The sequence below is a fragment of the Heteronotia binoei genome, chromosome 15 (assembly GCF_032191835.1).
Source record: "Heteronotia binoei isolate CCM8104 ecotype False Entrance Well chromosome 15, APGP_CSIRO_Hbin_v1, whole genome shotgun sequence".
Lineage (NCBI taxonomy): Eukaryota > Metazoa > Chordata > Lepidosauria > Squamata > Gekkonidae > Heteronotia > Heteronotia binoei.
This window is the reverse complement of record NC_083237.1, coordinates 717,264-743,711: the sequence shown is the minus strand read 5'-3', so window position 1 is coordinate 743,711 and position 26,448 is coordinate 717,264. Positions and strand designations below refer to the sequence as shown.

General features: G+C 61.1%; 3 protein-coding genes across 3 annotated transcripts in view; 2 read left to right on the top strand and 1 right to left on the bottom strand.

Moving 5' to 3' along the window:
- The first annotated feature begins 8,448 nt into the window (after positions 1-8,448).
- PFN1 (profilin 1) lies at positions 8,449-11,299 on the top strand. Its single transcript, XM_060255290.1, has 3 exons — positions 8,449-8,661; positions 9,861-10,053; positions 10,843-11,299. Exons 1-3 carry the CDS (start codon positions 8,530-8,532, stop codon positions 10,938-10,940), a joined length of 423 nt encoding a protein of 140 aa, XP_060111273.1. The 5' UTR covers positions 8,449-8,529; the 3' UTR covers positions 10,941-11,299.
- An 829-nt stretch (positions 11,300-12,128) lies between these two features.
- On the bottom strand, positions 12,129-24,938 carry RNF167 (ring finger protein 167). Its single transcript, XM_060255289.1, has 11 exons — positions 24,797-24,938; positions 23,870-23,991; positions 21,744-21,870; positions 19,279-19,359; positions 18,971-19,093; positions 18,736-18,823; positions 18,559-18,649; positions 16,822-16,927; positions 15,971-16,064; positions 13,678-13,758; positions 12,129-13,534 (listed from the first exon to the last, which is right to left on the bottom strand). The coding sequence occupies exons 3-11, from the start codon at positions 21,834-21,836 to the stop codon at positions 13,233-13,235; spliced, it is 1,059 nt and encodes a 352-aa protein (XP_060111272.1). The 5' UTR covers positions 21,837-21,870; positions 23,870-23,991; positions 24,797-24,938; the 3' UTR covers positions 12,129-13,232.
- SLC25A11 (solute carrier family 25 member 11) overlaps positions 21,854-26,448 on the top strand; it is a 7,746-nt gene continuing 3,151 nt past the window's right edge. The window contains 2 exon segments of the mRNA XM_060256473.1: positions 21,854-21,958; positions 23,678-24,156. Of these exon segments, the coding sequence (XP_060112456.1) occupies positions 21,854-21,958; positions 23,678-24,156 (584 nt within the window).

Genomic DNA, 26,448 nt, shown 5'->3' with positions numbered 1-26,448 from the left:
TCAGCATAGAAATATATACTTAGTGATGACGCAAATGTCATCTGTTGAATAACAGCTGTCACTAACACTGTATTTAGGTTTGTTTCTGAAGGCCTTCTTCTTGTAGGGAGGGGACCACATCTTCCCCCCCCTTCCCGCTTCCTACTGGGGCACTGTTCAGATTTGGGACTGGTTGGATTGCGGCGGCGGGGGGAGAGCTCCATTGTCTATTCAATACCCCCCTGCCCCATGCTTCAATCCCCCCAGCGATGCCAACTCCAGGCTGGGGAAACTCCTGGAGGTTGGGGGGATGGAGTTGAGGGTGAGAAGAAGACTGCAGATTTATACCCCACTCTTCTCCCTGAGAGACTCAGAGTGGTTCACAATCTGCTTTATCTTCTCCCCCCACAACAGACACCCTGTGAGGCGGGTGGGGCTGAGAGAGCTCTGACAGAAGCTGCCTTTTCAAGGACAACCCCTGCGAGAGCTCTGACTGATCCAAGGCCATTCCAGCAGGTGCAAGTGGAGGAGTGGGGAATCAAACCCGGTTCTCCCAGATAAGAGTCCATACACTTCACCACTACACCAAACTGGTTCTCTTTGAGGGAGAGGAAGAGAAAGAGATCACCCTCCAAAGCAGCCATTTTTTCCAGGGGACCTGATGTCCGTATTCTGGAGATCTGCTGTAATTCTGGGGGATCTCCAGGTCCCACCTGGAGGTTGGCAAGCCCAATTCCCCTGCTCTGGTCCCACTGCATTACATCTCCCACAATCCACCAGGCCCTCCTAACTGTAGTTTTCTGGACTCGAACTCTGCCCTGCTGCTTCAGGCCAACACAGCGACATCCCCCCCCCCCCAGTCTTTGCTCGCCTTGGACCTGCTTCCCTCACAATCCCGTTGCTGTGGAAACCCCTCTGGCCCTGGCCCCTCCTTTCCTGGAGCCTGGCTTCTGCCCCCCCCCCCTCCGCAGGGCCTGCAAGCGGGAGATGTCCCACTGCCAGGCCCACGGCTGAGGCCAGCCCCATCTCTCGCCCTCCCCAAACCTACATCAGACGCCTCAGAGGAACCTGCGTTGCTTCACTTTGCTTGTTCAAGCAGCTTTATTTATTGAGACGTGGCTATATATTGGACACGGCCCTGAGCCCTCCAGAGAGGGTGGCTTATCCATTGAATAGATCGAATCCAATCAGTTGAGGGTTTCTGTACCTCCCTGCCCACAATCCCCCAGGGCTCCCCATAATCCAGACCCCCCTTCCCCGCTGGCTGGGGTGAAGGCGTGGGTCTGAGCCATGCTGGGGGGGCTGCCTCCTCCTCCCCGGCCCAGAACATCAAGCAGCCATTTCAAAGCACTTTGCAGACATCCACTTTTCACAACTCCTACAACAACCCTTTCGGGTAGGACAGCCTCTTTAGCCGCATAGTTGGGGTGGGTGACCTGAGGGAAGACGGCTTGCCTGGGGTTGGGGCCAGGGGGCAATGGCAGGCTTTCAGCCCCCGAGAGAGAGAGGCCTGGGAGGGGCACGCCAGGAGGGGCACCTGGCCCCACTCAAGTGATCCCTCTAGTGGGCTCTGCCTGCAGATCTCCTGCCCCTTGAGGGTGGACTGGCAGCAACCCCAGAAGGGCCTTCTTGCTCACAGCACCAAAATCCAGGGATGTCTGCCTGCCCCGCCCCCACCTGCTCTTCTGCCAATAGGGGGAAGACTTTTCTGGCTGACCCTCCTTTTTAGGTACTTGACTTTTAAAGTTGGTTTTTAATGGCCCTATGTTGGGAGCCCTCCTTTCCCCACACTTGGCCTTCCCTCCTCTTGGGGCCCTCTCCTGGCTGCCCCCAGCAAGCTTTACCCACCCCCACCCGGGCTGATTCTTGGCCACACTCACCCAATGGCTGCCCTGGGCGGCCCTCCTCCACACTGCACCTCCAAAGGGCCCCTCCGTTATGCCCCCATTGTTCCTGCTCCACAGTGTCCCCCAAGCACCGAAGCCCCACCAACCAGCAGGGCGCATCATTGTGATGCTAATAATCAGGGCCTGGCCCCCCCTCCCCCAAACCAACAGCCCATATTCTTGTCAGTTGTCAGCAGGAAGAGGTCAGCCCCCCACCCCCACCCCACTGAGAGGGCTGGATGTGACCCCACTCCAGAAGCAGAAGAGAATGCCTCCCCCCCTTTCAGCCCTCCTTCCTTCTGGAAAAGGCCCTGGGTGGGCTTCTCCCCCTTCCCCAAAGGGGAAGCACGCTTTGGGGGGGCAGGTTCAGGTTGGGAGGTTCCTGGAGATTTGGGGGCACAGCCCAGGGGTCTGGGGTGTGGGGAGGGATCTCAGGGGGTGCCATACCATTCCTGGAGAGCCAGTTTGGTGTAGTGGTTAAGTATGCAGACTCTTATCTGGGAGAACCGGGTTTGATTCCCCACTCCTCCACTTGCACCTGCTGGAATGGCCTTGGGTCAGCCAGAGCTCTCTTATATGGGAGAACCGAGTTTGATTCCCCACTCCTCCACTTGCAGCTGCTGGAATGGCCTTGAGTGAGCCAGAGTTCTCTTATCTGGGAGAACCGGGTTGGATTCCCCCATCCTCCACTTGCACCTGCTGGAATGGCCTTGGGTCAGCCAGAGCTCTCTTATCTGGGAGAACCGGGTTGGATTCCCCCATCCTCCACTTGCACCTGCTGGAATGGCCTTGGGTCAGCCAGAGCTCTCTTATCTGGGAGAACTGGGTTGGATTCCCCACTCCTCCACTTGCACCTGCTGGAATGGCCTTGGGTCAGCCAGAGCTCTCTTATCTGGGAGAACTGGGTTTGATTCCCCACTCCTCCACTTGCACCTGCTGGAATGGCCTTGGGTCAGCCAGAGCTCTCTTATCTGGGAGAACTGGGTTTGATTCCCCACTCCTCCACTTGCACCTGCTGGAATGGCCTTGGGTCAGCCAGAGCTCTCTTATCTGGGAGAACCGGGTTGGATTCCCCCATCCTCCACTTGCACCTGCTGGAATGGCCTTGGGTCAGCCAGAGCTCTCTTATCTGGGAGAACCGGGTTGGATTCCCCACTCCTCCACTTGCACCTGCTGGAATGGCCTTGGGTCAGCCAGAGCTCTCTTATCTGGGAGAACCAGGTTGGATTCCCCACTCCTCCACTTGCACCTGCTGGAATGGTCTTGGGTCAGCCAGAGCTCTGGCAGAGTTGTCCTTGAAAGGGCAGCTTCTGGGAGAGCTCTCTCAGCTCCATCAGAAGAGAGCCAGTTTGGTGTAGTGGTGAAGTGTGCGGACTCTTATCTGGGGGAACCGGGTTTGATTCCCACTCCTTCACTTGCACCTGCTGGAATGGCCTTGGGTCAGCCAGAGCTCTCTTATCTGGGAGAACCGGGTTTGATTCCCCACTCCTCCACTTGCACCTGCTGGAATGGTCTTGGGTCAGCCAGAGCTCTGGCAGAAGTTGTCCTTGAAAGGGCAGCTGCTGTGAGAGCCCTCTCAGCCCCACCCACCTCACAGGGTGGCTGTTGTGGGGGAGGAAGGGAAAGGAGATTGTGAGCCGCTCTGAGACTCTTCGGAATGGAGGGCGGGATATAAATCCAATATCTTCATCTACCTCACAGGGCGTCTGTTGTGGGGGAGGAAGGGAAAGGAGATTGTGAGCCGCTCTGAGACTCTTCAGAGTGGAGAGTGGGATATAAATCCAATATCTTCATCTACCTCACAGGGTGTCTGTTGTGGGGGAGGAAGGTAAAGGAGATGGTGAGCCGCTCTGAGACTCTTCGGAGTGGGAGGCGGGATATAAATCCAACATCTTCATCTACCTCACAAGGTGTCTGTTGTGGGGGAGGAAGGGAAAGGAGATTGTGAACCCCTCTGAGACTCTTCAGAGTGGAGGGCGGGATATAAAACCAATATCTTCTTCCTGAGCAGCCATTTTGTCCAGGGGAACTGATCCCTTGTGACTCAGGGAGATCTCCAGGCTCCACCTGGATTTTGGCAATCCAGAGAGCCCCTCTCTTCCAGGCAGCGGCCATCAATCACTGCTCATTCCATTTCTTATTGGCCAACCAACAAAGAGGAGTCCCTCGTGCAAGGCCAGGGTGCAACTCACCCCTTATGACCCTGCTGGCTGAATTTCTGGCCCTTCCATCCCGCCCCCTCGCAGTCAAGGGCCATTGGGGTGCCTGGCAAGGCTGACCACTTGGGCTGGGTTTCTGGGCAGGTCTGGCTGGCCCCACAGAAGGCCCCGGTGGAGTCAGGCCTCTGATGCCAGCAGGACCTTTTGATTCCTGCGCGCCGTGAATCGCTCCGGTTTCCTTCTTTGCCAGCTGCTTCAGTGCTCTGTGAAACCCAGAAGCGCGCCGCTCCCTGGGCCTCAGCGCCTCTCGCAGCCCTCTTCCGGCCTCAGCACAGCAGCCGTTATCTGGCACGAAGGGGGGCGGGTGGCCCTCTGCCCTGCTGCAGCCCAGCCCAGCTCAGCCAGGCCGGGCCCTTCTGCCCAGAGCCGGGGGCCAAGGCAGCCTTGCCAGTGGAGGGTGAGTCGGGGGCTGGCAGATGAGGGGTGCTGCTAGGATTGCGGGGGGGGGGGGGGGGGGAGGCAATTGAATGAGGCAGTCCTGGGCTGGACTTTGGGGCACCGCAGGGGACAGAATGGGGCTCGGAAGCCCACATCTGGGGAGGGGCTGGGCCACGGGAGGGAGAAAGGCTCCTCCAGGTCTGGCAGCGGCTCCCCCTCCCCCCAGCAGAACAAGCAGTTTGCGGGGGGGGGGGGGGAGTGGAGAGTCACTTCCTCACCTTGAGGAGCCCCCCCCCCAGTTCCTCCCTTGTGGTTTCCCTCCGGGGCCAGGAAGTGGGGGGCGGGGTGAGTCAGCCAGGGCTGCTTCCCTTGCCAGCACCAAAGCCGGGGGGGGGGGGGGTGCTGCAGCCTGCAGTGGCTTTGCCAGAGGCTCCACCCCCATGCACTTAGCGCCCCCCCACTCAAGACCCCCCAGGCAACGGCTGCCAAGCACACGTTGGGGAGGGAGAGAAAAGCAGCTGCTGGCACTGGGAACTTCTCAGCACAGAGGAGGGGCACCGACCCCCCCCCTCCCCTCCAGACTGCTTTCATTCCCAGTCTCCTGTCCTCCCTGTACCCCGACACCAGCCCTGCGAGGTAGAGGGCGAATTGTCTGCAGCTCCCCTCAGCAGGTGACCCAGGGGTGGGGGGTTGGAGCTGAGTCCCTGGGGGAGTCGAGTGCTCCCTGGCATAAGTGCTGGGCCAACCGATGCCCCTAGCCCTGCCCCCCCATTCCATGCCAGGCTGCCATGGGGGAGTTCTTGATTGAGTGAGGGGGGGCCTTTGACTGAATCAGATGTGTGGCCCATGAAGACCTTTGAGTCCACTCAGGCCCCTAGAAGACCAGCAGAGTTCTCCTGGGTCCACTCTGGTCTCCTCGGCCTGGCAGCCGCTCTCTGGAAGTCAGGCAGAAAAGTCTTCCCCATCCCCTGCTTAGAGGAGCCGCAGCTCAGGGGCACGCAGAAGGTCCCCGGTGCTGATAGCTTCCAGGGCACTGCCCGCTACTCCCCTGAACTGGAGCTGCTGCTGCTGCTGCCTGGTGCCCCCTGCAGGCCATGCAGAGGCTCCCCCACTGAGCCCCCCACCCAGGGGGAGGCCCTGGCCAGCGTGAAGGGGGGGGGCAGGCTCAGTTGGCCGAGGGGGAGGAAGGACCGCTGGGCCACTGCTGCTGCTGCAAAGGGAGAGGGGCTCGCCAGGAGCTGAGAAGATATTGGATTTATATCCCGCCCTCCACTCCAAAGAGTCTCAGAGCGGCTCACAATCTCCTATCCCTTTCTCCCCCACAACAGACACCCTGTGAGGTGGGTGGGGCTGGGGAGGGCTCTCACAGCAGCTGCCCTTGCAAGGACAACCTCTGCCAGAGCTATGGCTGACCCAAGGCCATGCCAGCAGGTGCAAGTGGAGGAGTGGGGAATCAAACCCGGTTCTCCCAGATAAGAGTCCACACACTTAACCACTACACCAAACTGGCTCTCTGGGGCAGGGTCTCTGGGGCATCCTGACCCCCCCCCCTTTGGACTCTGCGCCCCTGGAGGGAGCAAGGCGGGGGGGGGACGGCCACATCAGAGGGACCCCTGACTCTTCACCCCCCCGGGCTATTCTGTGCCCAGATGATGCCCACACCCTCTCCTGCAGGTGGGGCTGCTGGGGGTTCTCTGGTTCTGTGTCTCCGTCACTTGGACACCCCCCCCCAGCCTTTCTCCCCAGTGGGTGGGGGCCCCAGCCAAGGGCTTCCCTTGTTTCCCTTGTCCCTACCTGGGGAGGGAGGCCAGATGGCCCCAGGGTCACCCAAACCAGGCCTCCCAGGGACTAGGCCCCGACTCTCAGCCCCCGCAACTCTCTGGCTTAGGCACAGGCCAGGGAAGTCCAAGCAGGCCTGAGGCTGGGGAGGGGGCAGGGGTTGGCACAGGCACATCTCCCCTTCTGCTGGGGGCACCTGCTGGCCTCTAACAGCCACGCCCCACCCTTCCTTTGCCCCCTCCAGCTGGAGGCTGCAACACCCCCCCCCCCACTTCTGCTGGCAGCTTTTGCAACATCCTCTGTCCTCATATAAGCAGCCGTGTGGTGCAGAGTGCACTGTAGTCTGAACTCTCTGCTCACGGCCTGAGTTCGATTCTGGCAAAAGCTGGACTCAGGTAGCCAACCCAAGGTTGACCCAGTCTTCCATCCCTCTGAGTTCGGTCAACGGAGTCCCCAGTTTGCTGGGGGAAAGTGTTGATGACTGGGGAAGGCAAGGGCAAACCACCCCATAAAAAGTCTGCCGTGAAAACATTGTGAAAGCAACATCACCCCAGAGTCGGAAACGACTGGTGCTTGCACAGGGGATCTTTCCTTTTCCTGTCCTCACAGAAAGTGGGGCCCATCCGGAGTGGGGCTGGCAGGCGGTTTCCCTGGGGCAAGATGGAGGCGCGGGGGGGGGGAGGGGGGAGAGAAGTGCAGAGAGCGTGTGGAGAGGTTCATCTGGGTGGGTGGAGGGGAATTGGAAGCATTTAGGATTGTGGCTGGGCCAGCAACATGTTGGGCCCCTGGAAAGATGAGTTCTGTGCATAGCCTTGCCCATGTGTGTGGTAGACCCAAGGCCAGTGAGGGGCCAACCCAAAAGGGGCCCTGGGCTGTGCATAAGGCGCCAGGCCTGTCACATGATCACCGGGTCTTTCATGCAGGCTGCTGTCTGATGTGCAACAGGAGAGCAAGCAGTGCTGGATTAAACCCTGTGGAGGCCCCTAGGCAGTCGAAATCTCAGGGAGGCGGGGGGGGGGGGGGCTTGCAAATGATCTCAGAGTTGGAGTGTCTGCCCCACTGGGGACGGCCCTGCTGCAGGCACCTTCTTGAAAGCCCCCTTGATAAAGCTGCGGGGAAGAGGCAAAATTGGTGACAACGGCAGCGGCAGCCACACCAGGCAAGTCGGGCAAAGAGCGGCTCAGTTGCGGGCTGCCTGTGCAGGCAGGAAAGGCTGCAAGGGGTGGGGGTGGGGGGGAGCCAGCCCAGGGCCCTGGAAAGCACGGGGGCCCACCGGCCAGCGCCTACTCGGCCGATTTGCTACTCTGGCCCCGAGAGCAAGGCTGGAGTTCAGAGGCCACCTCTGGGAGTCCCTGCGGGGAGTTCTGCCTCCTGCCAACTGATGCCCTGGAAATCCTCCTGGGCGCCTTTCACCTGCTGCTGGACTGGACTCCGGCTCAGGATCAGGCGCAAAGCGGGGGCACCCGGGAAGCTGCGCCGAGGACTCCAGCAAAGGCCTCTTCCACGCTGGTTCATTAAAAACAAAAAGCCGGCCTTGGTTTTTAACCGCCTCCAACAGGCCTCTTCAGGCGCACCATGGAAACGTTCTCACAAGGACGCGGGAGGCCTCGGAGCGTGTGCAGAGTGCGGTGGCGGGCACACTGCCTTCCAGGGGAGGCGCGGGGGTCTGCCTGCCCCCCCTTAACTTGCGAGGCCCCAAGAGGAAGCCTGAGAAGGGAAGGCAGGCGGCCGAGACCTGCCCCACCGCCCAGCTCTGCGCAAAGCGGCCCTGCGTGTGTGTGTGTGTGTGGGGGGGGGGGCTGCGTTCCTGCCTTGCAAAACGCGTGCGGGGGGGGGGGGAGAAAGTGGTGCCGGCTCCTGCGGAGGACTCGCGGGGCGGGCAGTGCTGCAGCTCCCGCGGGGTCTCGGGCGCAGAGGGGGCCGCCCAGGGCGCGCGGGGCGTCGGGCCTTCCCGGGAGGCGCCCCCTGGCGGCGGGCGGGGAGGGCGCGTGCGCGAGCGGAGCCCCGCCCTGCGCTTGATGCCTGTGCTGCGTCCGGCGCCCGCCCGCCGCCTTCTTCTTGGCCGCCCCGCCCGCCCAGCCCGGAGTCGCTCGTGGCGCGTGCCCGGGAAGGAAGCAAGGAAGGAGCCGCCGCAGCAGCAGCAGCACAAGCCCCGGCGCCCCCCAGCCCGCCCGACGCCCCGCCGCCGCCACCAGCAGCAGCAGCAGCAGCAGCGGCGCTCGCAGCCTCCGCGGGGCAGAGCTCCCCTCTGTCTCTCTCTCTCCCGCCCGCCGGCAGCAGCAGCAGCGATGAGCGGCTGGAGTTGCTACATCGACAGCCTGATGGCCGACGGCACCTGCCAGGACGCCGCCATCGTGGGCTACAAGGACGTGCCGTCCGTCTGGGCCGCCGCCCCGGGCAAGACCTTCGCCGGCATCACGGTGAGCCCCCCGCGCGGGAGGCAGGGCGGGAGGGCGGGGGCCGGAAGCGGGGGCGGGCTGCCTGCCTGCCTTCTCCGCCGGGCGCGCTTTGTGCGGGAGGCGCCGCCACTTCCTCTTGCGGGCGGGCGGGCGGGGAGGGCGTGCACCGGGCCGGCTGGGCTGGGCTGGGCCTGCTTACCTGCCAGAGGAAGTGAGTCAAGCGCCCGTTGCTGCCGCTGAGTTGGCGGGGAGGGGGGGGGGAGGGAGGGCAGGGGCCACCCGCCCTCCCCTCCCCCTCCTGCTCGCCGCGCGCGCGGCCCCTCCCCCCCCCCCCGGGCTCGGGTCTCGAACCCAGCGCCGCCTGGCCTCTGTCCTGGGCCGGAAGTCTCCCGCGGGGCGCAGCCCCCCCCCCCTCCCTCCGGTGCCACGTCTCCGGGTGGGGCTGGCCGGCTCCGGCGCAAGGCTGCCTTCCCTTCCCCCCGGGGGGATCCCGCTCCTCCGCGCGCACAAAGGCCCCGGCCTGGAGAAGCCTGATTGGGGCGGCTTCCCTGGCGCGGAGGGGGCAGCAGGAGCTGGGCGGGGAGGAGGAGATCTGCCCCCCCCCGCCGCTTCCTCCTCCTCCTCCTTGGCGGCGCGGACTTCCCCTTTGCGCCTGGGTTAATGTGCAACCCCGCAGGGCTCTCTTGGGCCGCGCCAGGCGGGAGGGGACACATTGTCCGTGCCCACGTGCGCCAGGAAGGCAGGCAGGCCTCTGTGGCCGGCCAGGCGCGCTGCTGCTTCTCTCCCTCTGCCCGGGAAGAGCCCCCCAGGTAGGCTCCTTTGCAGGTCTTGACTGCCCCCCCCAGCGGTGCAAGCAGCACAGGAGGGACTCAGGCGGGGGGGGGGGGCATGCAGCTCTCCTGGGCGCCCCCTCCCCCCCTCTCCTTTCTTTGGAGAAATGTCCCCGCAGCAGAGGGGCTGCTGCTCTTCCGGCCTGCCCTCTCCTCCTGCTTGACAGCTTTTGGGTGGCCGTGGCCTTCCTGGCATATGCTTTGGAGCCCAGATCCCCTCTGGTGCCAGACCAGGGAAGGGAGAGGAGGGCCAGGTGAGCAGGCCTTGCCGAGAGCGGTCTTGCCAAGGCAAGCTGTGGGGGTCCTTGGGCTTACCCATTGGTTAGGGGGCGGACAAAGATTGCTGCGGCCTTCTCTTTGCGGGTCTGACCCATGTGCCGTTCCTTGCAGCCTGCAGAAGTGAACATCCTGGTAGGAAAGGACCGAGACAACCTGTTTGTGAACGGGCTGACGCTGGGGGGCCAGAAGTGTTCCGTCATCCGGGACAGCTTGCACACGGACGGGGAGTGCACCATGGACCTGCGGACCAAGAGCACGGGGGGCGCCCCCACCTTCAACATCACAGCAGCCATGACCAGCAAGAGTGAGTCTGCAGCACATCCCTCCTCCCCCCCCCTGCACGCATTTCTTGCAGCTGTCTGCATCTCTTCCTGGGGGGGGGGTTGCATTCTTTTACCCAACAGCTGTGTCCTGGGCCACTCCAGAGGGGGGCAGGGAGCAAACAGCTGTGGTCTAATCCAGCCTCTTTGGAGATAAGGCAGCCACTGTTGGGGGCAGCTGGAGGCAGCCATAAATCTTGCTAAACAGGACGGAGGGGGTTGGGAGCTGGGCCTGGACTGCTGGGGGGGGGGTGCTGAGCCCTGGAGCTCCTTTCCCAGGTGAGCTGCTTGGGTGCTGTGCAGGTCAAGTTTCTGGGGGCGGGGGGGGGAGCTCCCTTCTAGGCCTTCCTTTCTCTCCCCTTCTAGGGGCATTTGGCTCTCATTTCTGGCCTGCTGGCCCACGTTGGGTGTGAGCCTGTTTTGGTCCTTGCATTCTGATTTAAGGATTTGTGTTAGCTGTGTGATGCATCCTTGGTTTCCACATCTCTGGTTAGAAGGGCCAGAATTCAGTTTGTGTCAGGGGCTCTGGAACGCTTTCTCTGCCTCTCGCCAAATACCAAGTTGCCCCCCCCCCCCACTGGGCCTCATTGTCTCCTTAAAAGGCATTTTGAGGCACAAACACCTCAACATCCGGCACCTTCCTGTGCTGGGATAGGGCAAGCCGGCAGGCTGAGGGCCCAGCCCATCTAGCTGGGGGGGAAGTGGAAGTGAGGGTGTCATGTCACATAACCTGGGCAGTGCTGCTGATGCCCCCCCCTGCCTTCTCCCTGCAGCGATAGTGCTCGTGATGGGGAAGGAAGGTGTCCACGGCGGCTGCGTCAACAAGAAGTGCTTTGAGATGGCCAGCCACTTGCGGAGGTCCCAGTATTGACATGTGCCTTCCGGCGGGGCCCCGCCTGTGGTACTACTGATGGAATGGTGTAAGGATGTCCAAGGTGGCGGCGACTGCCCAGGGCCCCGGCCCTGCCATCGTGGGATCGACCCTGGGGCCGGATCGCCGTCTATTCCAGCCCTCCACCCACTCGTGGCCTCTCCCTTCCCCACCCCCATTTCTATCGGTTTTTTCCTTACCCCCTTCCTGACACCCGCACTCCTTGTTCTTCTCTTTTTGCCATTTTTTCTATCACAAATCCTTATTGCTGCCAAATTTTCTGGTTGTTACAAGGTGTAGTTTTTTGGTTAAGAAAACTATATTGGAACAAGAAAAATAAAAATAAATTGAATTCTAAAGGGCTCCTCCTCATTGGGAAGGAGGGAGGGAGGGGCCGGGCTGGCCCGCCCACTGGGCTTCTTTCCCCTTCCGCCTGGGCAAGGGGTTGGCCTGGACTCGGAGGGTGGGCAGATGTGGCCAGCCCAAGGAGGAGACACTCCCCCTCCTGATGCAAATAGTTGAGCTCCTCTTCCTTGTTTCTCTGGGTCAGAACAATCATTAAGCAAAGGGGGCAGACAAAGCGTGCTTGTTCCTCGGAACAATGGCTTGTGTTCCAGCAGCGGACAGAGACCGCCTTGCGTGAGCCACAGGAGCAGGTCGGGGGGGATGTTTCATCTTTGGGTGGCAGCTCTGCTCCCCCCTCCCCCACTGTGGCCTCTGCAGCCCTTCCTTCCTGTTGAGGGCAGGGAGGATCCCCATCTGCCTTGCACAGCTGTGGCCGGGGGAGGGAAGAGTGAGGGCTGCTGATCTGGCAACTGGGAGGGTCCTTCACCTGCCCTGGGTGAGGCCCAAAGGTGGCCCCTCCCAGCTGGTAAACAGAGAGGCTGCGTTAGCAGCTGAGAGGGCAGGTTGGCTGGGCTCTTCCAGGCCAGAGTGGGAGCCCCCCTTCGTTTCCAGGACCAGACCCCCTAAAAGGAGGCTGGGGGGCAGGGAGAAAGCTCTGGCCTGGGCACAGAATCCTAGAGTTGGAAGGACCCCCTGCGCAATGCCTCCTCCCTGCATATAGACAGGGACAGAGCTGCACCACAAAAGATGCCAGACCAGCAAAGGCCCACCTCGGCTGTTTTCTCGTACCGAGCTCTGAAGATGCAGCATAGAAGGACCCAAAGTAAAAACCAGCCAAGCTCATCCTGTTAAACCAACTCCCTTTTAATAGGTTACAGTGTAGGCTGCGGAAGGGCTGTCGTCGTCTTCCTGCAGAGAAAAGTGTACATACAAAAGCTCTGGGAGGACCCCAGGCCCCTCTCCCCAAAGGGCTGTGTTACAAGAAACCCACACAGCCAAAGATCAAAGGAATGTGCAGTAAAAATCTCCCCCCCCCCCTGGTGCGTTCAGTAAAGCTGAACTGAGCAGCTCCTGCACCATTCCCAGGGCACGAAGCCACCCACCTTGGTCATGTTTGGGGGGGAGCTCAAAAGAAGATGTTAACCTTCCTCCCACAGAGGAACGAGGTCTTCAGTGGGGAAGTGGGGGGCAGTTCAAACCCAGCAGAGCACAGAGGCCTGAAAAGGGCCTATCAAAAACTGGTGTGGGGAGGGCAAAAGTGAGGCTTGTGCCCACCCACCCACCCTGAGTGGGTACTCAGGGGAAGTCCCATCTACCACCCCCCCCCCCCCGCCTCTTTGTTGCTGCTTCCGCAAAGATGGCTGCTCTCTCTCCCACGCTAACTGGGGAAGGTGTGCAGAAGGTGGGCATCTGCGTGGCTTGGCTTGCTAGAGGAAGGGCCAGAGACCGGCTGGGCTCCTCTGGGGCTGAGGCAGGCAGCAAAAGTGCAAAAGACCAGGCAGGATGCAGCCTGTGGTGCAACACCAGCCTTGCACCCAAAGGACCCTGGGAAAGGTAGTTCTTTCTGTTGGGATCAGAAGCCAGCAACCCCAGCATCTTGCGGGTTAAAGGCAGAGCCCCCCCCCTCCCCTGCGGAGGCACCTGCAAGCCCCTGGTCTTCCACCTCTGCTCACCCAGCCGGAATGGAAGGAAGGGGGAGCGCTCTGCTTGCCCCACAAGGGAAGACAAGGTGGGGAAGTGGGACAGACCAAGGCCGCCACCCCCATCCCAGGGTTTGAAAGCCTCAGCATTTCCCTGCTGGCGAAGCAGCCTGCCCCCCCACTTCCTCTTCCTGTTCTCCTCCCCGAGAGGGACAACTGCTAGTCCCCTGACACTACCCCCCCTCAGTACAAGGTTAAAATCTACTGGAAGCTCAGTGGTAAAAGCAGAGGGTCCCTGCAGCAAGCGCTAGACCTGCACAGAGCGAGGGGGGCTGCTGGGCCCTTGCTCCTCCTCTTCCCCCAGGCAGGGAGGGGGGGGCTGGGCAATGCTGCCAAAGGAGGGCCCCAGTGCTGCCCCCAGGGGCGAGGCACGCAGCAGGGGAGTGCGCTCCGAGTCCTCCTCCTCCTCGTCTTCCTCCTGGGGGGGCCGTGGCTGGGCCTCACCCTCTGAGTCGGAGTCCTCAGCCGATCGGATCACGCGCTGCTTGCACACAGGGCAGGTCTTCTTCGTCTGCGTCAGCCAGGGGTCCACGCACTTGCAGTGATAGGCTGGGGAGGGGGACAGCTCAACTCCTTGCCTCCTGCACAGGGTTCTCTTCAGGCCCCCCACCCCCGGGGATGGAAGGAAGGCCCTTGCTCCTCCGCTCCCCCCACCCTGGGCAGTGGGTCGCCCACAAGGACCGTCTCCTTACCGTGAGAGCAGGGCAAGATGCGCAGCCGGGCACCGTCTTCGTACTCCTCCAGGCAGATGGCACAGACATCATACTCGTCTCCTGAGCGAGAAGGAAGGCACCGCTGCAGAAAGCCCCCGGAGCCAGCGCAGGCCTCCTCTCTTTCAGCTCCTGCCAGTTGCAGGGGCTGGCAGGCAGGCGGGACAGCAAAGGGGGGGGGGCTCCCCCAGGAGCTCATTGCAGCCTCTTTGGGCGACACGGTTTCCATGGGTGGCAGAGCAGCTAGAGTGGGCTCCAGGCCGCTCAGGGGCTAGAAAGCTCCTCTGTGCTCTCAGCACCCAGCCCTCTGAGAGCCAGGCCTGAGGGGGTGGGGGTGGGGGGGGGAAGCCTCACATGCCTCCTGGTGGCTGAGCAGAGAGCTGGATTAGGCAGGCCCTTGTCCTGACCCATTTTGCAACGTGCTAGGTGCTGCACAAAGCCATGCTTGTTCAGACGGGTCTTACTGGAAAGGGCTCACATGGCTGGATTCTACTACAGATCCCCCCCCCAAAATACCTGCCAAGTGGGGGGGGGATCCCAGGGTCAGTCCCTAGCAACACCTCCTGTGAGAAGGATCAGAGAGATCCTGCAAAGGCCTCTGGGAAGGAAGCAGCAGGGCTATGGCCCAGGAAACACCCCACCCCCTCTGAACTGTGGCCAGGGCCATTGTGAAAACTACTGCTCAGGAGGCCTCTTGTCCCAGCCAGCGCCTGGAGGAGTGAAGCCCGCAAAGGGGCTGCTCAGGCGGGGAGGGGGGGTGCTTGCAGGCGTCCCGGTGGGGCGGTGGCAGGCGCTGCGCAAACAGGAAGGCGGGCAGGCGGGCCTCGCTTGCAGCAGCAGTGCCTGGGCTGGGCAGGGCAGGGAAGGGAAGCGGTCAGAGGGCCGCTCGCTAGGCAAGGCCTTATAAGGCAAACGGCGGCGGCTCCGGGGCCAGCCGCTTCCCTTCCTCCCCCCCTCCCGCCTCACGCTTAGTCAGCCGGCGAGAGAGGCCAGGCCAAGCTGGGCGGCTCCTGGGGGGGGGAGGGGGCAGCCGGCAAACAAAGCGGGGGGGGGGGGGGGCTGAAGCAAGCCGGGCAGTCTGGCAGCCTCGTGGACCCCCCCACCAGGAGCTCAGGGCAGCAAGCAAGAGGACATCTGGGAGGGTAGCCCGCAAAGGCGCTCTCTGGCAAAGGATCACCCAGCCCAGCCCACATTCCCCTCTCCCCGCCTGTGCAATGCCCAGACGCCCTGCAGGATGCTGCTTTGGGGGGGGGGCAGAAGAGGGGTGCTCGGAACCCCTCCCTCTTGCCCCCAGCCAGGGTGGGGAGAGATGGGGCAGCACAGACCCCAGCCCCCTCGCCTTGCCAGAACAGCCTGCCCTTGCAGCCCCTCCCTCCCACGAGCCAGCTGGGGGGCCCCAGCCCCTCCATTGACTTATTTGCCCAGCCCTTGAGTTGCGAGGGCCCCTCCCCTCCCAAGGCGGGGCAGCAGGCCAGAAACAGCCAGTCCTAAAAAGGGCGCTCAGATGGCCCTGGGAAATCAAGGGATATAGGCCAGAAGCAACCCATGTACTCTGGAATAAACACTGTCTTCAACTGCCCACCCACTGAAGTTCTCTTGAAGCAGGGAGTTCCAAAGGCTGGGGCCACTGCTGAGAAAGCCCTGCTGCCCCATCTCTTTTCATGGGTTGGTATATTCAATGGCTCTGGGTGGCTTTTCTGCGCCAGGCTTCAGGAAGGGGGCCTCCTGAACAATCGCCCAGGAACGGCCCCTGCAGGACGGGGCGGGGGGGGGGCTGCTGCTGGCCGGCATGCAAGGGCACCCCCCCTCCCTCCCCCCCCAGGCGCAGGTAGAACAAAGAAGCCCCCAAAGGCTGGTGCCCTCTCCCACAAGGGAAGCTGGGCGGGGCCAGGGTGGAAAAAACCAGGAGGAGAAGCCAAGCAGCAGCCCTGCCCTCCCCCCCTCCAAGGAAGCAGCTTCCGGGGGAAGAGAAGGGGGGCGGAGACCATGTGCTGCTTCAAGGGCTCCCTCTGCTGGGGAAAGGGAGCACTGCTGAGGTGGGACCCAAACTACTGCCCCCCTGCTTCACTTTCCCAGAACCACCCCGCCCGATTCTCCCCTGCCTTGCTTGGCTGCTCAGTTCCAAAGCCCAAAGGGTCTCCTCTACTGCAAGAGATGGCCTGCAGCGTATGCAGGGATCCTTTGCACAAAATTCACCCTGAGCTGGGATGGAAGATGAAGGGGAGGGGGCCTTTCATGCCCCAGATGAGGCCCCCCCCTGCCTCCCCCCCCTCACCTTTCTTGTACTTGTGAACAGGGATCTTCCTCAGCTGCTCCTTCGAAAGGCGGTTCCTCCGCAGCCGCTTCCGGTGCTGAATGCAGCGCACCACCTGCTCACCAGGGAGAGAAGCCCCGGGTCGGTCACTGGCCACCCCCCGCCCACCTTTCTGGCCCGTTCCAAAAAGTTCTGCAAAGGAGACTTGCACAAATGCAGGGTGCACAAGGGGAGACGCAACTCGCAAGCCAAGGGGACCACCCCGCTGCCCCCCCAGGGTGCAAGCCAGGGCTGGCTTTTGCTTCTTGTTGTGGAGATGTTTGAAGGTAAACCTGGGTTTGCACTGCTGTAATGTGTGAAACCACTCAGCTCTCTGATATTTAGGAAGCTGACTTGAGAACACTTCCCCATCGTATCCCATAACACACGAAGGCGGGGCTGACCAAGAGAACGAACTGTCAGTCAATTTGAGGCAAACAAAAGGAAGGACAATTGGCCTGTGGAACTCTATGCCACAAGATGCACTGACAGCTTGGATGGCTTCAGAATGGAGGCCACACAAATTCATGGACCAAGAGAGGTCTGTGAAGGCCTGCTACCAAATGGAACCCCCCAATATGCCTTCTGAATATCCTTTGGGGGGAGAGCATAGAAAGGTACTGCCTTCCCACCCTTTTGGAGGACTTGCTGGAGGCACTGGGGCTCTCTGAAGGTTGGCTTGGAGGGACCTGCGATCTGTGGTCTCCCAAGTTGGCAGATGCTGAATAATCCCAGCTCTCCCTGTCCTGCAGGCCCCCCCCCACTTCAGCCACAACCCCCCTCCCTCTGCAACAAAGCCAGGCCACCCCTGCCAGAAGGACAGCAGAACTCACCAGGATGGTACACATCACAGCGATCACGATGCCCACCACGCCTGTGAAAGGGATGAGGTAATAGCCCAAAGGGAAGATGTACTCTGGAATCAAGACGACATGAGCCCTGGGAAAGGGGGTGGGGAAAGTTCAGGAGCTGGCCTTTGCTTTGTGGGCGGGGAGGCCCCCCGCCTTTCCTCACAAGCCCTTTTATGATGCTGCAACCAGCCACTGCTCACAAGGCCCACCCAGCTCCCACAAGTCCCTCCCCCCCCCATGATCCACCTATCAGGGAAAGATCCAGAGGGGTGTCTGTGCCATCAGAAAAGAGCAGGAGCATCTTAAAGCCTAACAAAATGCAGCTTCCGTGTCTGAAGAAGTGAGCCGGGGCTCACAAAAGCTCCTCCCCTGCAGCCACACATTTTGCTTCTGGACTCCTGCTCTTCTCTACTACTAACAGGAAAAGGAAAAGAAATAATAAACCGATAAATAACTTCTTCCTGACAGCGAGAGCTTCTTCCTTAGTGGAACAGGGAGGTGGGGGGCTCTCCTTCCGTGGAGGTTTTTAAGCAGAGGCTAGAGGGGCATCTGACAGCAATGCTGATCCTGTGAATTAGGCAGGTCATGAGAAGGAGGCAGGAAGGGTGTATGGGGGGGGGAGGTATTTGCTCTTGCACTATATGACCCTGGAGATGCCTTCCTACTCTATGTTTCTATGCACTCACATCCCAATGGAGAATCTACTTTGGGAAAGATCCGGAAGCAGGGAGTTGATTTTGGAAAGGGAGAGGTGGTGGAGCTCCACCCAGCCCTGAAGCCTCCAGTTCCAGAGGTGACCCGTGAAGACCTCCGGCAGCCTTCAAGCTGGGGGATGCTGAGCAGGAAGAGGCCACAGACTGGAAATCAGCCCCCAGCCGGGAAGGGAAGGCCTCGTCTGTCTCTAGGTGCAATTCACGGGAGGGGGGGGTTGCTCCCATGACCTCCCCCCCCACATCTGCAGTCCTACCGGGACCTTCTCACCACTGATGCTTTCCTCTGTTGGTTGGGGGGGGGCACTGAGGTTGGTTACACCTCCCCATAAAGGAAAGGAAAGCAGTTTTGCCACGGTAGCCTTTCAAAGAGCTGAGGAAACCTTCCCTGTCAAAGGGTCTTAGCCAAGATTAATCTTCTTAGCGAAGTGGCTCTTTTTCTGCATGCCAGGCTTCCCTTGGGACGGTTGTCTGTTTGTCTGGATTTTGCCAATTGTAGGAAAGGTGGAGCAAAGTGCAGGATGCAGAAGAGGAGGAGGGCAGCTCTGCTCTGCTGTTAGGGAGGCTTTGGAACTGCGGCCACTTCCCAGCTCTGAGTGTTCCCAGGGCTTCTTCAGCTGACCCACGGACATCCCTTCTATCACGGGGCGGGGGGGGGGAGCCTGGAACGACTGTGGGTGGCGATTCTCCCATGCAGCCCCCATTACATGCAAAACCACTGAGGAAGAGTGTTGGATCTGGAAGACCCAGGTTTGAATCCCCACTCAGCTATGGAAACTCCTTGGGGAACCTGGGCCCAGCCACACCCTCTCAGCCCAGCCTACCTCACAAGGTTATTGCAACGATAAAGTGGAGGAAAAAGGAAAAATGTAAGCTGGGGAGGAGAGGAGTATAAATGAAGTCTGTGAACAGGACACAGAATCTGCTGTGCTTGGCAACTGCTGCACCAGTGAGGCTGGGACCCACCCCTGAACAAGCCACCCCTCCCCCGGGGGGCAGGGGCACCTACCCTCTCTCGTAGGTGAAGAAATTGCGCAATAATTTGGCCGCACTCTCTCCCACAAACACCGAAGGGATAGTGATGCGTTTGCGGAGTTTTTCTGGAGGGAAGAAGAATGAGAGGCTGTGGGTCAGGAAGGCCCAGAAAGAGCAGGCGGAGGAGTCTCTCCCCCCTGCCCTCACTGACCGTCATCCCAGACCATGTGAAGCAGCTCCTCGGAGCCCACGTTGTGCACAATGACTGCTGCGTACCCAGCCTGCTGGGCGTGATACACCTGCAGGACGAGAGGAGGGGGAGGTCAGCAGGACCCACACAGGGGCGGGGGAGTCCCGCTGACGTACCAGGGCTGCCCATCAGCCTTCAGCCCAAGTGCTGGGCCTCAGGGCCCTGGCACAAATGCCACCCTTCCAGATCAACCCACCTTGGCATCAAAGTGGCAATCGTATCTCCGGACGAGGGCGATGAAGCTGCTTGTGTTGGATGCCTCTGGAGGGGCCTCGACTGGCTGGCAGGCGTTGGCAGGCTTGGCTTCCACCAAAAGGCCCTGGAGGCCAGCAGGGGAGAGACTCAGCCCAACAGGCCCAGAAATCTCACTGCCAGGCCTGCTCCCCCCGGGAGGAGGGGGCTGGCAAGCAGTGGTGTCTGGAGGGGAGGGAGTCAGAAGTAACGCCCCCCACCGGGCCACCCGCGGCAGCCCCTGTGCCTCCCCTCACGTGTTGGGATACTCACCAGGAGTCCCTCAGGTGGCAGCGGATTCCCAAAGTTGGCAGGAATGTCCGAGAAGTCCATGCTGGAGTTGTGGCCTGACATCTGAGGAGAGATGGACACAGCTGTCCAAAGGGGTGGGAAGCGCTCTGCCCACCCAGCCACCTGCCTGCCTGGAGGGGTTGGCCTCCTCTCCTTCTTCCTTGCAAGGCAGGCTGGCTGATGCCAGAGAGCCCTTCAAGGCCTGCTAAAGAAGGTGGTGTGGCTCAAAACTCTCTCAGGACAACATCCAGCTTTTGCTGGGGATTTTTCAGCTCGATGGTTTCAAATCCTCACTCTTGGGTGCCCAGTGCCCTGCCTGACTCTTGAGTTTGAGGGGGAAACTGGCCTTCTGTCACTTCCAAGATCTTCCGGGGAGCGCCTCTTGGAAACAACAGACCTCCCTTAGCAAGTGGTCTTCGAGACAGCTACAGTCTCCACTACACTCGCCTGCATTTTTCACAGGCTCTGAGATGTCCAAAGTCTCCTAAGAACAATCTGCCTTCCCCTCCAAAAGCACAAACCCTCTACCCAGACTCTGAGAGCTGGACCGCCTCCCAAGAAGAGTTGTCTCCTGCTGAAGGTGCTGGAGAAACAAACCCCATTGGAACCCAGCTGGCCCGGAACTGCTCTCTCCCCCCCACTCCCCCCCTCCTGCCTCCCAGGACAACACACAGACCAACTGCCCCCCAAACAAGCATACAGGGGATTGGCCGTGGCTCAGTGGTCCCCGAAACCTCCAGTTCAAAGGCCAAGGGAGGAGGGGATGGGAAAGACCTTTTTCTGCCAAGAGCCTGGAGAGCAGCTGCCTGCCTGAGTAGACAAGACTGGCCTTGATGGACCAAGGGGGGTCTGATTCAGGAGAAGGCGGCTTCATGTGTGATGGACAGAAAGGGGTGGGACTTCTCCCCATCTGTCCTACCCACATGTAGAAAAATCCCCTCGTCTCCGTTTCTCAAGAGGCAACAAATTCTAGCTCTCTGGACGGCCTCTGGACAGTGCCCAGTGCTTCATACCCTGCAGGGGAAGGCGAGGTTCTGGACTGAGAAGGCATCAGCAGGCAGTGACAACCCAGCTCTGCAGTTCCTTTTCCAGATGCCTCCAGCCTGGTTCTGGGGCCAAGTGGCCAAGACAGGACAAGCTGAATCCAAACTGGTGCGGGAAGCCCGACGTTTGTTTTATTCTATTAGATTTATATCCCGCCCTCCCTGTAGCAGGCTCAGGCTCCACTTGTCTGGGCTGGAACGGGGTTGGCTTGTGAGGAGCAGGTGAAGAGCTGGGGAGGGGGGGGGGTGCGCTCAAGGACCCGGCCTTGGTGTCTGAAAAGCAGGCAGGCAGAGCGGCCGAGAGCACCTTCTATCCAGCTGTGTTTGGGTTGCCAACTCTCTCCTTTCTTAGACTCAGACTCAGCTGATCTGGCCATGCCAATCCGTGCTTTTGGACCTTCGCGGCTGGGTTTCAATTCCTTCACTGGGCTGCCCTTGAAGTGAACCTAGGTATTGCCACTGACCAGGCAACAGGGGATTCTTTCGCCCCTCCACTGGCTGACAGTTTGTTTCTGAGTCCAATTCAAGGTGCTGGTTCTGACTACGGAAGTCCTCGTGGCCCAGGGCCCTTCCCCCCTGAGGGCCAGCTCTGCCTTCCAGGCTGCCACCTACTGCAGCCACACCGGGCCCCTGAGGAGGGGGGAGAAGGCATCTGCCAGAAGTTTCCGGAGGCATCTGGGGGTGGGAGTGGGGGGCGGCTGTTCTTGTATTATGGTTTAAATTTAGAACTGGAAGCTGCCTTGATCTGTCAGGAAAAGGCAGGGCTAGACACATTCTGATAACTCACTAAGCTAAAGAAATAACTCTCCAGCAGGCCAGCTCCGATCTCCTTTTAGTGCATGTACCTGCTTGAGAGCTGTTCTTGCTTAGAGGAGGTGCCCTCATGTGGCGAGAGCCGAGATCGCCGAGGGCCCAGCACCATCCTGCAGCCTAGCACTGGCCACATACAAAGGCACGTTTGGCCAGCCGCACCCATATGTCTCCTTGACTGCAGGCGGGAGCAGCCTTTTCCTGCATACAAGGAGGTCCATTGCCGGACACTGCGACAGGCTCCCAACACGACCTGGAGTGGAGGGGGCAGCCACAGAAGCTGCATCACATTAGATCTGAGCAGGGAGGGGGCTGTGGCAGAGCACCTGCTGGGCATGCAGAAGGTCCCAGGTTCAAGCCCCAGTGGCATCTCCAGTTGAAAGGAGCAGGCAGGAGTTGCTGAGAAACACCTCCTCCTGAGACCCTGAGAGCTGCTGCCAGTCTGGGAAGCCCAGACAGACCTCAGTAAGGAAGTGGCCTGGTTCAGCAGAAGGCAGCTTCAAGAGGCCAGGCTCAGCAAGCAAAGACCCCCTCTGCAACGCAGACCGCACGGCCTTTGCTGGGTGCAGGTCAGGCCTGCAACGTGACACTTACAGCGTGGACGTAGCCCTTGGTGGCCGGGAGTCCCAAGAGCAGGCAAACCAGTTGGGCGAGAGCGGCCACAGGCAGGGGGCCTGGAGGGTGCATCGCAGCTGCTGGGTGAGATGTCGGCAGGAGGCTCCTACACGGAGGACACAGAAGGAAGCCAGGAGTCATCAGGGCAGGCTGAGCAGAGCTTCCCACAGAGGAGAGACAGCACACAAGAACTTGTACCCAGAATTAAATGTTGTTGTTCTGAAAGATGCCACTGGATGCAAACTTTGTTGTTGCTTCAGGCCAACACAGTGGATCTAAAGAGAGGGTTTAGAAGCCCCTCCAATGCTGGTGAAATCTGTTTACTAAATGGGGGCGGGGGAGGGTGGCTGGAGGGGCAAACTGCAATCACATGCGCAAGGCCCTCGGATCCCGGGGCGGGGGGAGCGGTCCCGAAAGGAGCGTGGCATCCAGATGGGAAGGCAGTTGGCAGAGGCAGAGCTCCTCCTCAGCACCCACTCCCCTTGGGAACTGCTGCCCCGGGCCATTCGCTCCAGCAGGACTCTTCTCTGCGGGTGTCCAGAGGCAGAAACAGGCACAGGGCGGTCATATGACTGCTCCCAGATGGGATTTTTGGAGAGGCCTGATTTCTGCGCAGCTGAGGCCCACGGCTCCTCTTGGCCCTCCCGCTCTCTGGCTGAGCTGGGGCCAGTCGCTTTCTTTCAGCTCTATCTACCCCACAGGGCTGTCGTTGAGGGGGAGTGGACGGAGGCAGGGAAGATCACATGTGCTGCCCTACGATCCTTTCTGGATGCACAGGACAAAAAAGTGACAGACAGAAATGGGACACCTCCCCTGTGGCAAGAAGCCCTCGGCACATGCTCAGAAGCCTCCCGTGAGGCAGGCCTGAATCCCCACTCATGGCACAGAAGCTGGCTTGGGTCAGTCAGCCCTTAGGTCAGTCACGTTCTCTCAGCTGGCCTCGCAGGGCTGCTGTGGGGTTACGAGAGAGAAGAGGAGACTTCAGATCTCCTCTTCTGAGGAGAAATGAGTGAGGTGCTGGAAGGAAGTACATGAACACATAAATAAAACCCAAGCTGCCCCCTCTCAGACCCCTCCCTGGGCCAGCAGGGACAAAGCCAAGAGAGAGTCCTGTGCAGGCAGGTAGAGGGCACCTGGGCTCTGAGAAAAATGCCCACTGGCACCTGCCCTCCTTCTGCTCCCCAGGGCTCCTCTATCTGGGGACTGTTTCAGCAAATCAAGGAACATTCCCAGCAGCTGTCTTTCCCGTCTGCTGTGCCCTCCAGCCCACACAGCAGCGGGAGGGGGGGGGAGGTTGCTGATGTAAATGCTGGAGGCTGCAAGGAACAAGGCAGAGGCAGGGAGGGGACTCTTTGCCACAGGAAACAAGAAGCCAGCCTTTCAGAAAGCAAAGTAACCTTCCCAGAGAGCTTAGGAGGGTGGGGGACAACCCCCTCACCCTTCTGAGGCATGCCAGGCAGCCAGCCAAGGGCTGCCAACTCTGGTTGGACTCCCAAAGCCAACCTCCTCCAGAAAGAGACAGAGCAGGGCTGGGTTGGCACTTGGATTGGCAAGGCATCAGTTCTCATAGTGTATTTGCAGGGGGTGCTGTGCCAATTAAAACTGCCCCCAAAAGCAGGAGAGAGAGAGGCAACCTCTAGCCTCCTTTGGCCCTCCCAATACCTATGCTGACAGGCTAGGCAGAGACAAAACTGTTTGCCCAAGAGACCCCCCCGGGGGGGGAGGGGTTGAATTGGAGCCTCTTGCACCAAGGAGCAAAAGGGTGCTGGGCAGTGCCTGGAAGCCAGGCCAAGCAGGAGAACTCAGGTCAGCAAGCCGAGCGTTGCTCCACCAGGGCAGAGCACGAGGCCAACTCCAAGCCCCCTCCTCCTTGGCAGCAGGCTCCATCAGCCCCTTCCCCCTCTGACTGCCAGGGATCAAAGGTGCTGAGCCATTTCACTCTGAGAGACTTTCCTTGCCCAACCCCGGGAGCACAGCCCCCAAGGGCAAACACAGGCGTTGCTCAGCTGCGCCAGGAGAGCAGAAAAACAGCCCTCTTCAGCCCCGTGGGCAGCACTTGGCTACGTGCTTGGATCGCCGTGCCCCTGAACCCGGGTCCTACTCACCCCGACAAAGCAGGCTTCCCTCTCTGCTGCGCCTCCAGTACCGGTGGGGCTGATGTCTTCTTCAATGCCCCCGCTGGCTCATGGTCAGGCCCAAGGGCAAGACGGCATCCCACCAGGACGGACTGCAAAGGGGCAGCCAAAAGCACAAGAGCAGCTCAGGCCTCTGCCAGCCAGGCCCCTCCCAGGCCCTCCGGGGGTCTTTTAGCACCCAGAAGCGGAAGGAAGAAGCACAGAGAAGCCAAGAAGCTGCTCTGTGTTTCCCACCCAGGACCTGGAGGCATCCGCAGGTCGGTGCCCAGGGTTGACTGCCTGAACAGGTTTGGTGCCTGAGCTGGCAACTGCCAAGTTACTGGCCAGAAGAAAGCGCCCCCATTCCCATGGAGACGGGCGCCTGTGTGTGTTGGGTGGAGGGGGGCACTGCTTTCTCTGGGCCAGAGCGGGAAAGGAAAGCGGGGACTTGGTGGGTGTCCCACAGGAGGGGCAAATGGCCCCCTTCCTTCCTTGTAAGAACCCCAGGGAGGCTGCTGGGCGATAACGAGGCCCCTGCTATGGGGTGCCCCACAGACCGCGCCTTTGGCCCCGTCGGACTGCCTGGAGAGAGCCCCAAATTGGACCCCCACTAGGAGGGATCCCCTCTCGGGTCGGACCTGCCATCTTTGCAGTCAGGGAGGGGGGGAGGAAGGTGCCTCCCAAAGCTGGGGCTCCACCCAGCAACCCCTCGCCCCCCACACCGGGCACCGCCGGTTTCCCGAGGGAAGCAAACGGGAGAGGGCTGCTTCCTTCGAGGGGCCAGGGCCTCTCGGCGCCCCCCCCCAACCCCGGCTGGCCCCTCGCTCCCCCCGCCCCTGCCCTTTCCGCCCCGCCAGGAGGAGACCCAGGGGGCACGCCGGCTGCAAGCCCCCCCCCCCCCTCCGCGGCTTCACTCACCTCCCCCAGGGGGTCCCTCTGCCCGCCCCCACGGGAGGGGCCCTCCGAGCCGGCTTCTCCTCCTTGGGGGCTTGCAGCAGGGCGGCGGGCAGGGAGGGGGCGGCTTCTGTTTACAACCCCCTGCGCTGCAACATGGCTGGGAGATCTTCTCGCGAGACTCCTCCTCCTCCTCCGAAGCAAGCCAGCTCTTCCTGCTTCTCGGGCGGCCGCTTAGCTGGGGGCGGAGCGAGGCCACTGCAGCCTCCTCCTCGGGTGTGCAAAGCCCCGGCAGGCTCTCGCCAGATGCGCAGGTTCAGCTCCTGCGAAGGAAGGAAGGGAGGACAGAGGGCGGTGCCCAGAAGTGCAGGGGGCGGGCCTCCCTCAGAGGAGCTGCCAGGGGCGGGAGGAGCCGCGGAGAGGGACCCTCGAGCCCCCCCTTCTCCCTCCCGCAGCTGCTGCCGGGAGACCTCGGCCGGGCCAGCCCCGCCCGCCCTCCTTCCCTCGTGGGAGCCCTCCTCCTCCTCTCCCTTCCTCTCTCCTCCCCGCTTTCCTCCCCTTCTCTCTTCTCTTCCCCCTCTCCCCTCCTTCCTCTCCTACTCCTCCCCTTCTCTCTCCCCCCTCCTTCTCTCCTCCTCCTCCTCCCCCCTTCTCCCTTGCTCTCTCCTCTCCGCTTTCCTCCTCTCCTCCCCTTCTCTCTCCTCTTCCCCCTCTCCTACTCCTCCCCTTCTCTCTCCCCCCTCCTCTCCTCCTCCTCCCCCCTTCTCCCTTGCTCTCTCCTCCCCTTCTCTCTCCTCTTCCCCCTCTCCTACTCCTCCCCTTCTCTCTCCCCCTCCTCCTTCTCTCCCTCTCTCCTCCTCCTCCCCCCTTCTCCCTTCCTCTCTCCTCCCCTTCTCTCTTCTCTTCCCCCTCTCCCCTCCTTCCTCTCCTACTCCTCCCCTTCTCTCTCCCCCCTCCTTCTCTCCCTCTCTCCTCCTCCTCCCCCCTTCTCCCTTCCTCTCTCCTCCCCGCTTTCCTCCCCTTCTCTCTCCTCTCTCCACCTCCTCCCCGCTTCCCTCCTCTCCTCCCCTTCTCTCTCCTCTTCCCCTCTCCCCTCCTCCCCCCTCCTTCCTCTCCTACTCCTCCCCTTCTCTCTCCCCCCTCTCCTTCTCCCCTCTCTCCTCCTCCTCCCCCCTTCCTCTTTCCTCCCCTCCTCTCTCCCACCTCCTCCCCCCTTCCTCTCCTACTCCTCCCCTTCTCTCTCCTCTTCCTCTCTCCCCTCCTTCCTCTCCTACTCCTCCCCCTCTCTTCTCCTCCCCGCTTTCCTCCCCTTCTCTCTCCTCTTCCCCCTCTCCCCTCCCCCTCCTCTCTCCTCCCCCTCCCTTCCTCTCCCTCCCCGCTTCCCCTCCCCTTCTCTCCTCCCCCCTCTTCCTCCCTTTCTCTCTCCTCCCCTCCCCCTTCAGCTAGGCCCGGGGGGGCGTGTGGGGCAGCCAGAGGGCGAGTCCTGGCCCCCCTCCTCAGAGCCTCTCCCTCCCTCCAGGTGTTTCGGGGCTTCTCGTAAGTCTGGAAGGCTAATCCGCCTTAGGTTCCCTTGAGAAAGGCGGGTTAAAAATAACGGTAATCATTCTTCATAAAAGCCGAAATAAAAAATGCCGGTTTTCAAACTGCCGAGTCGACCTTGGCAGCGCCGCGGAGCC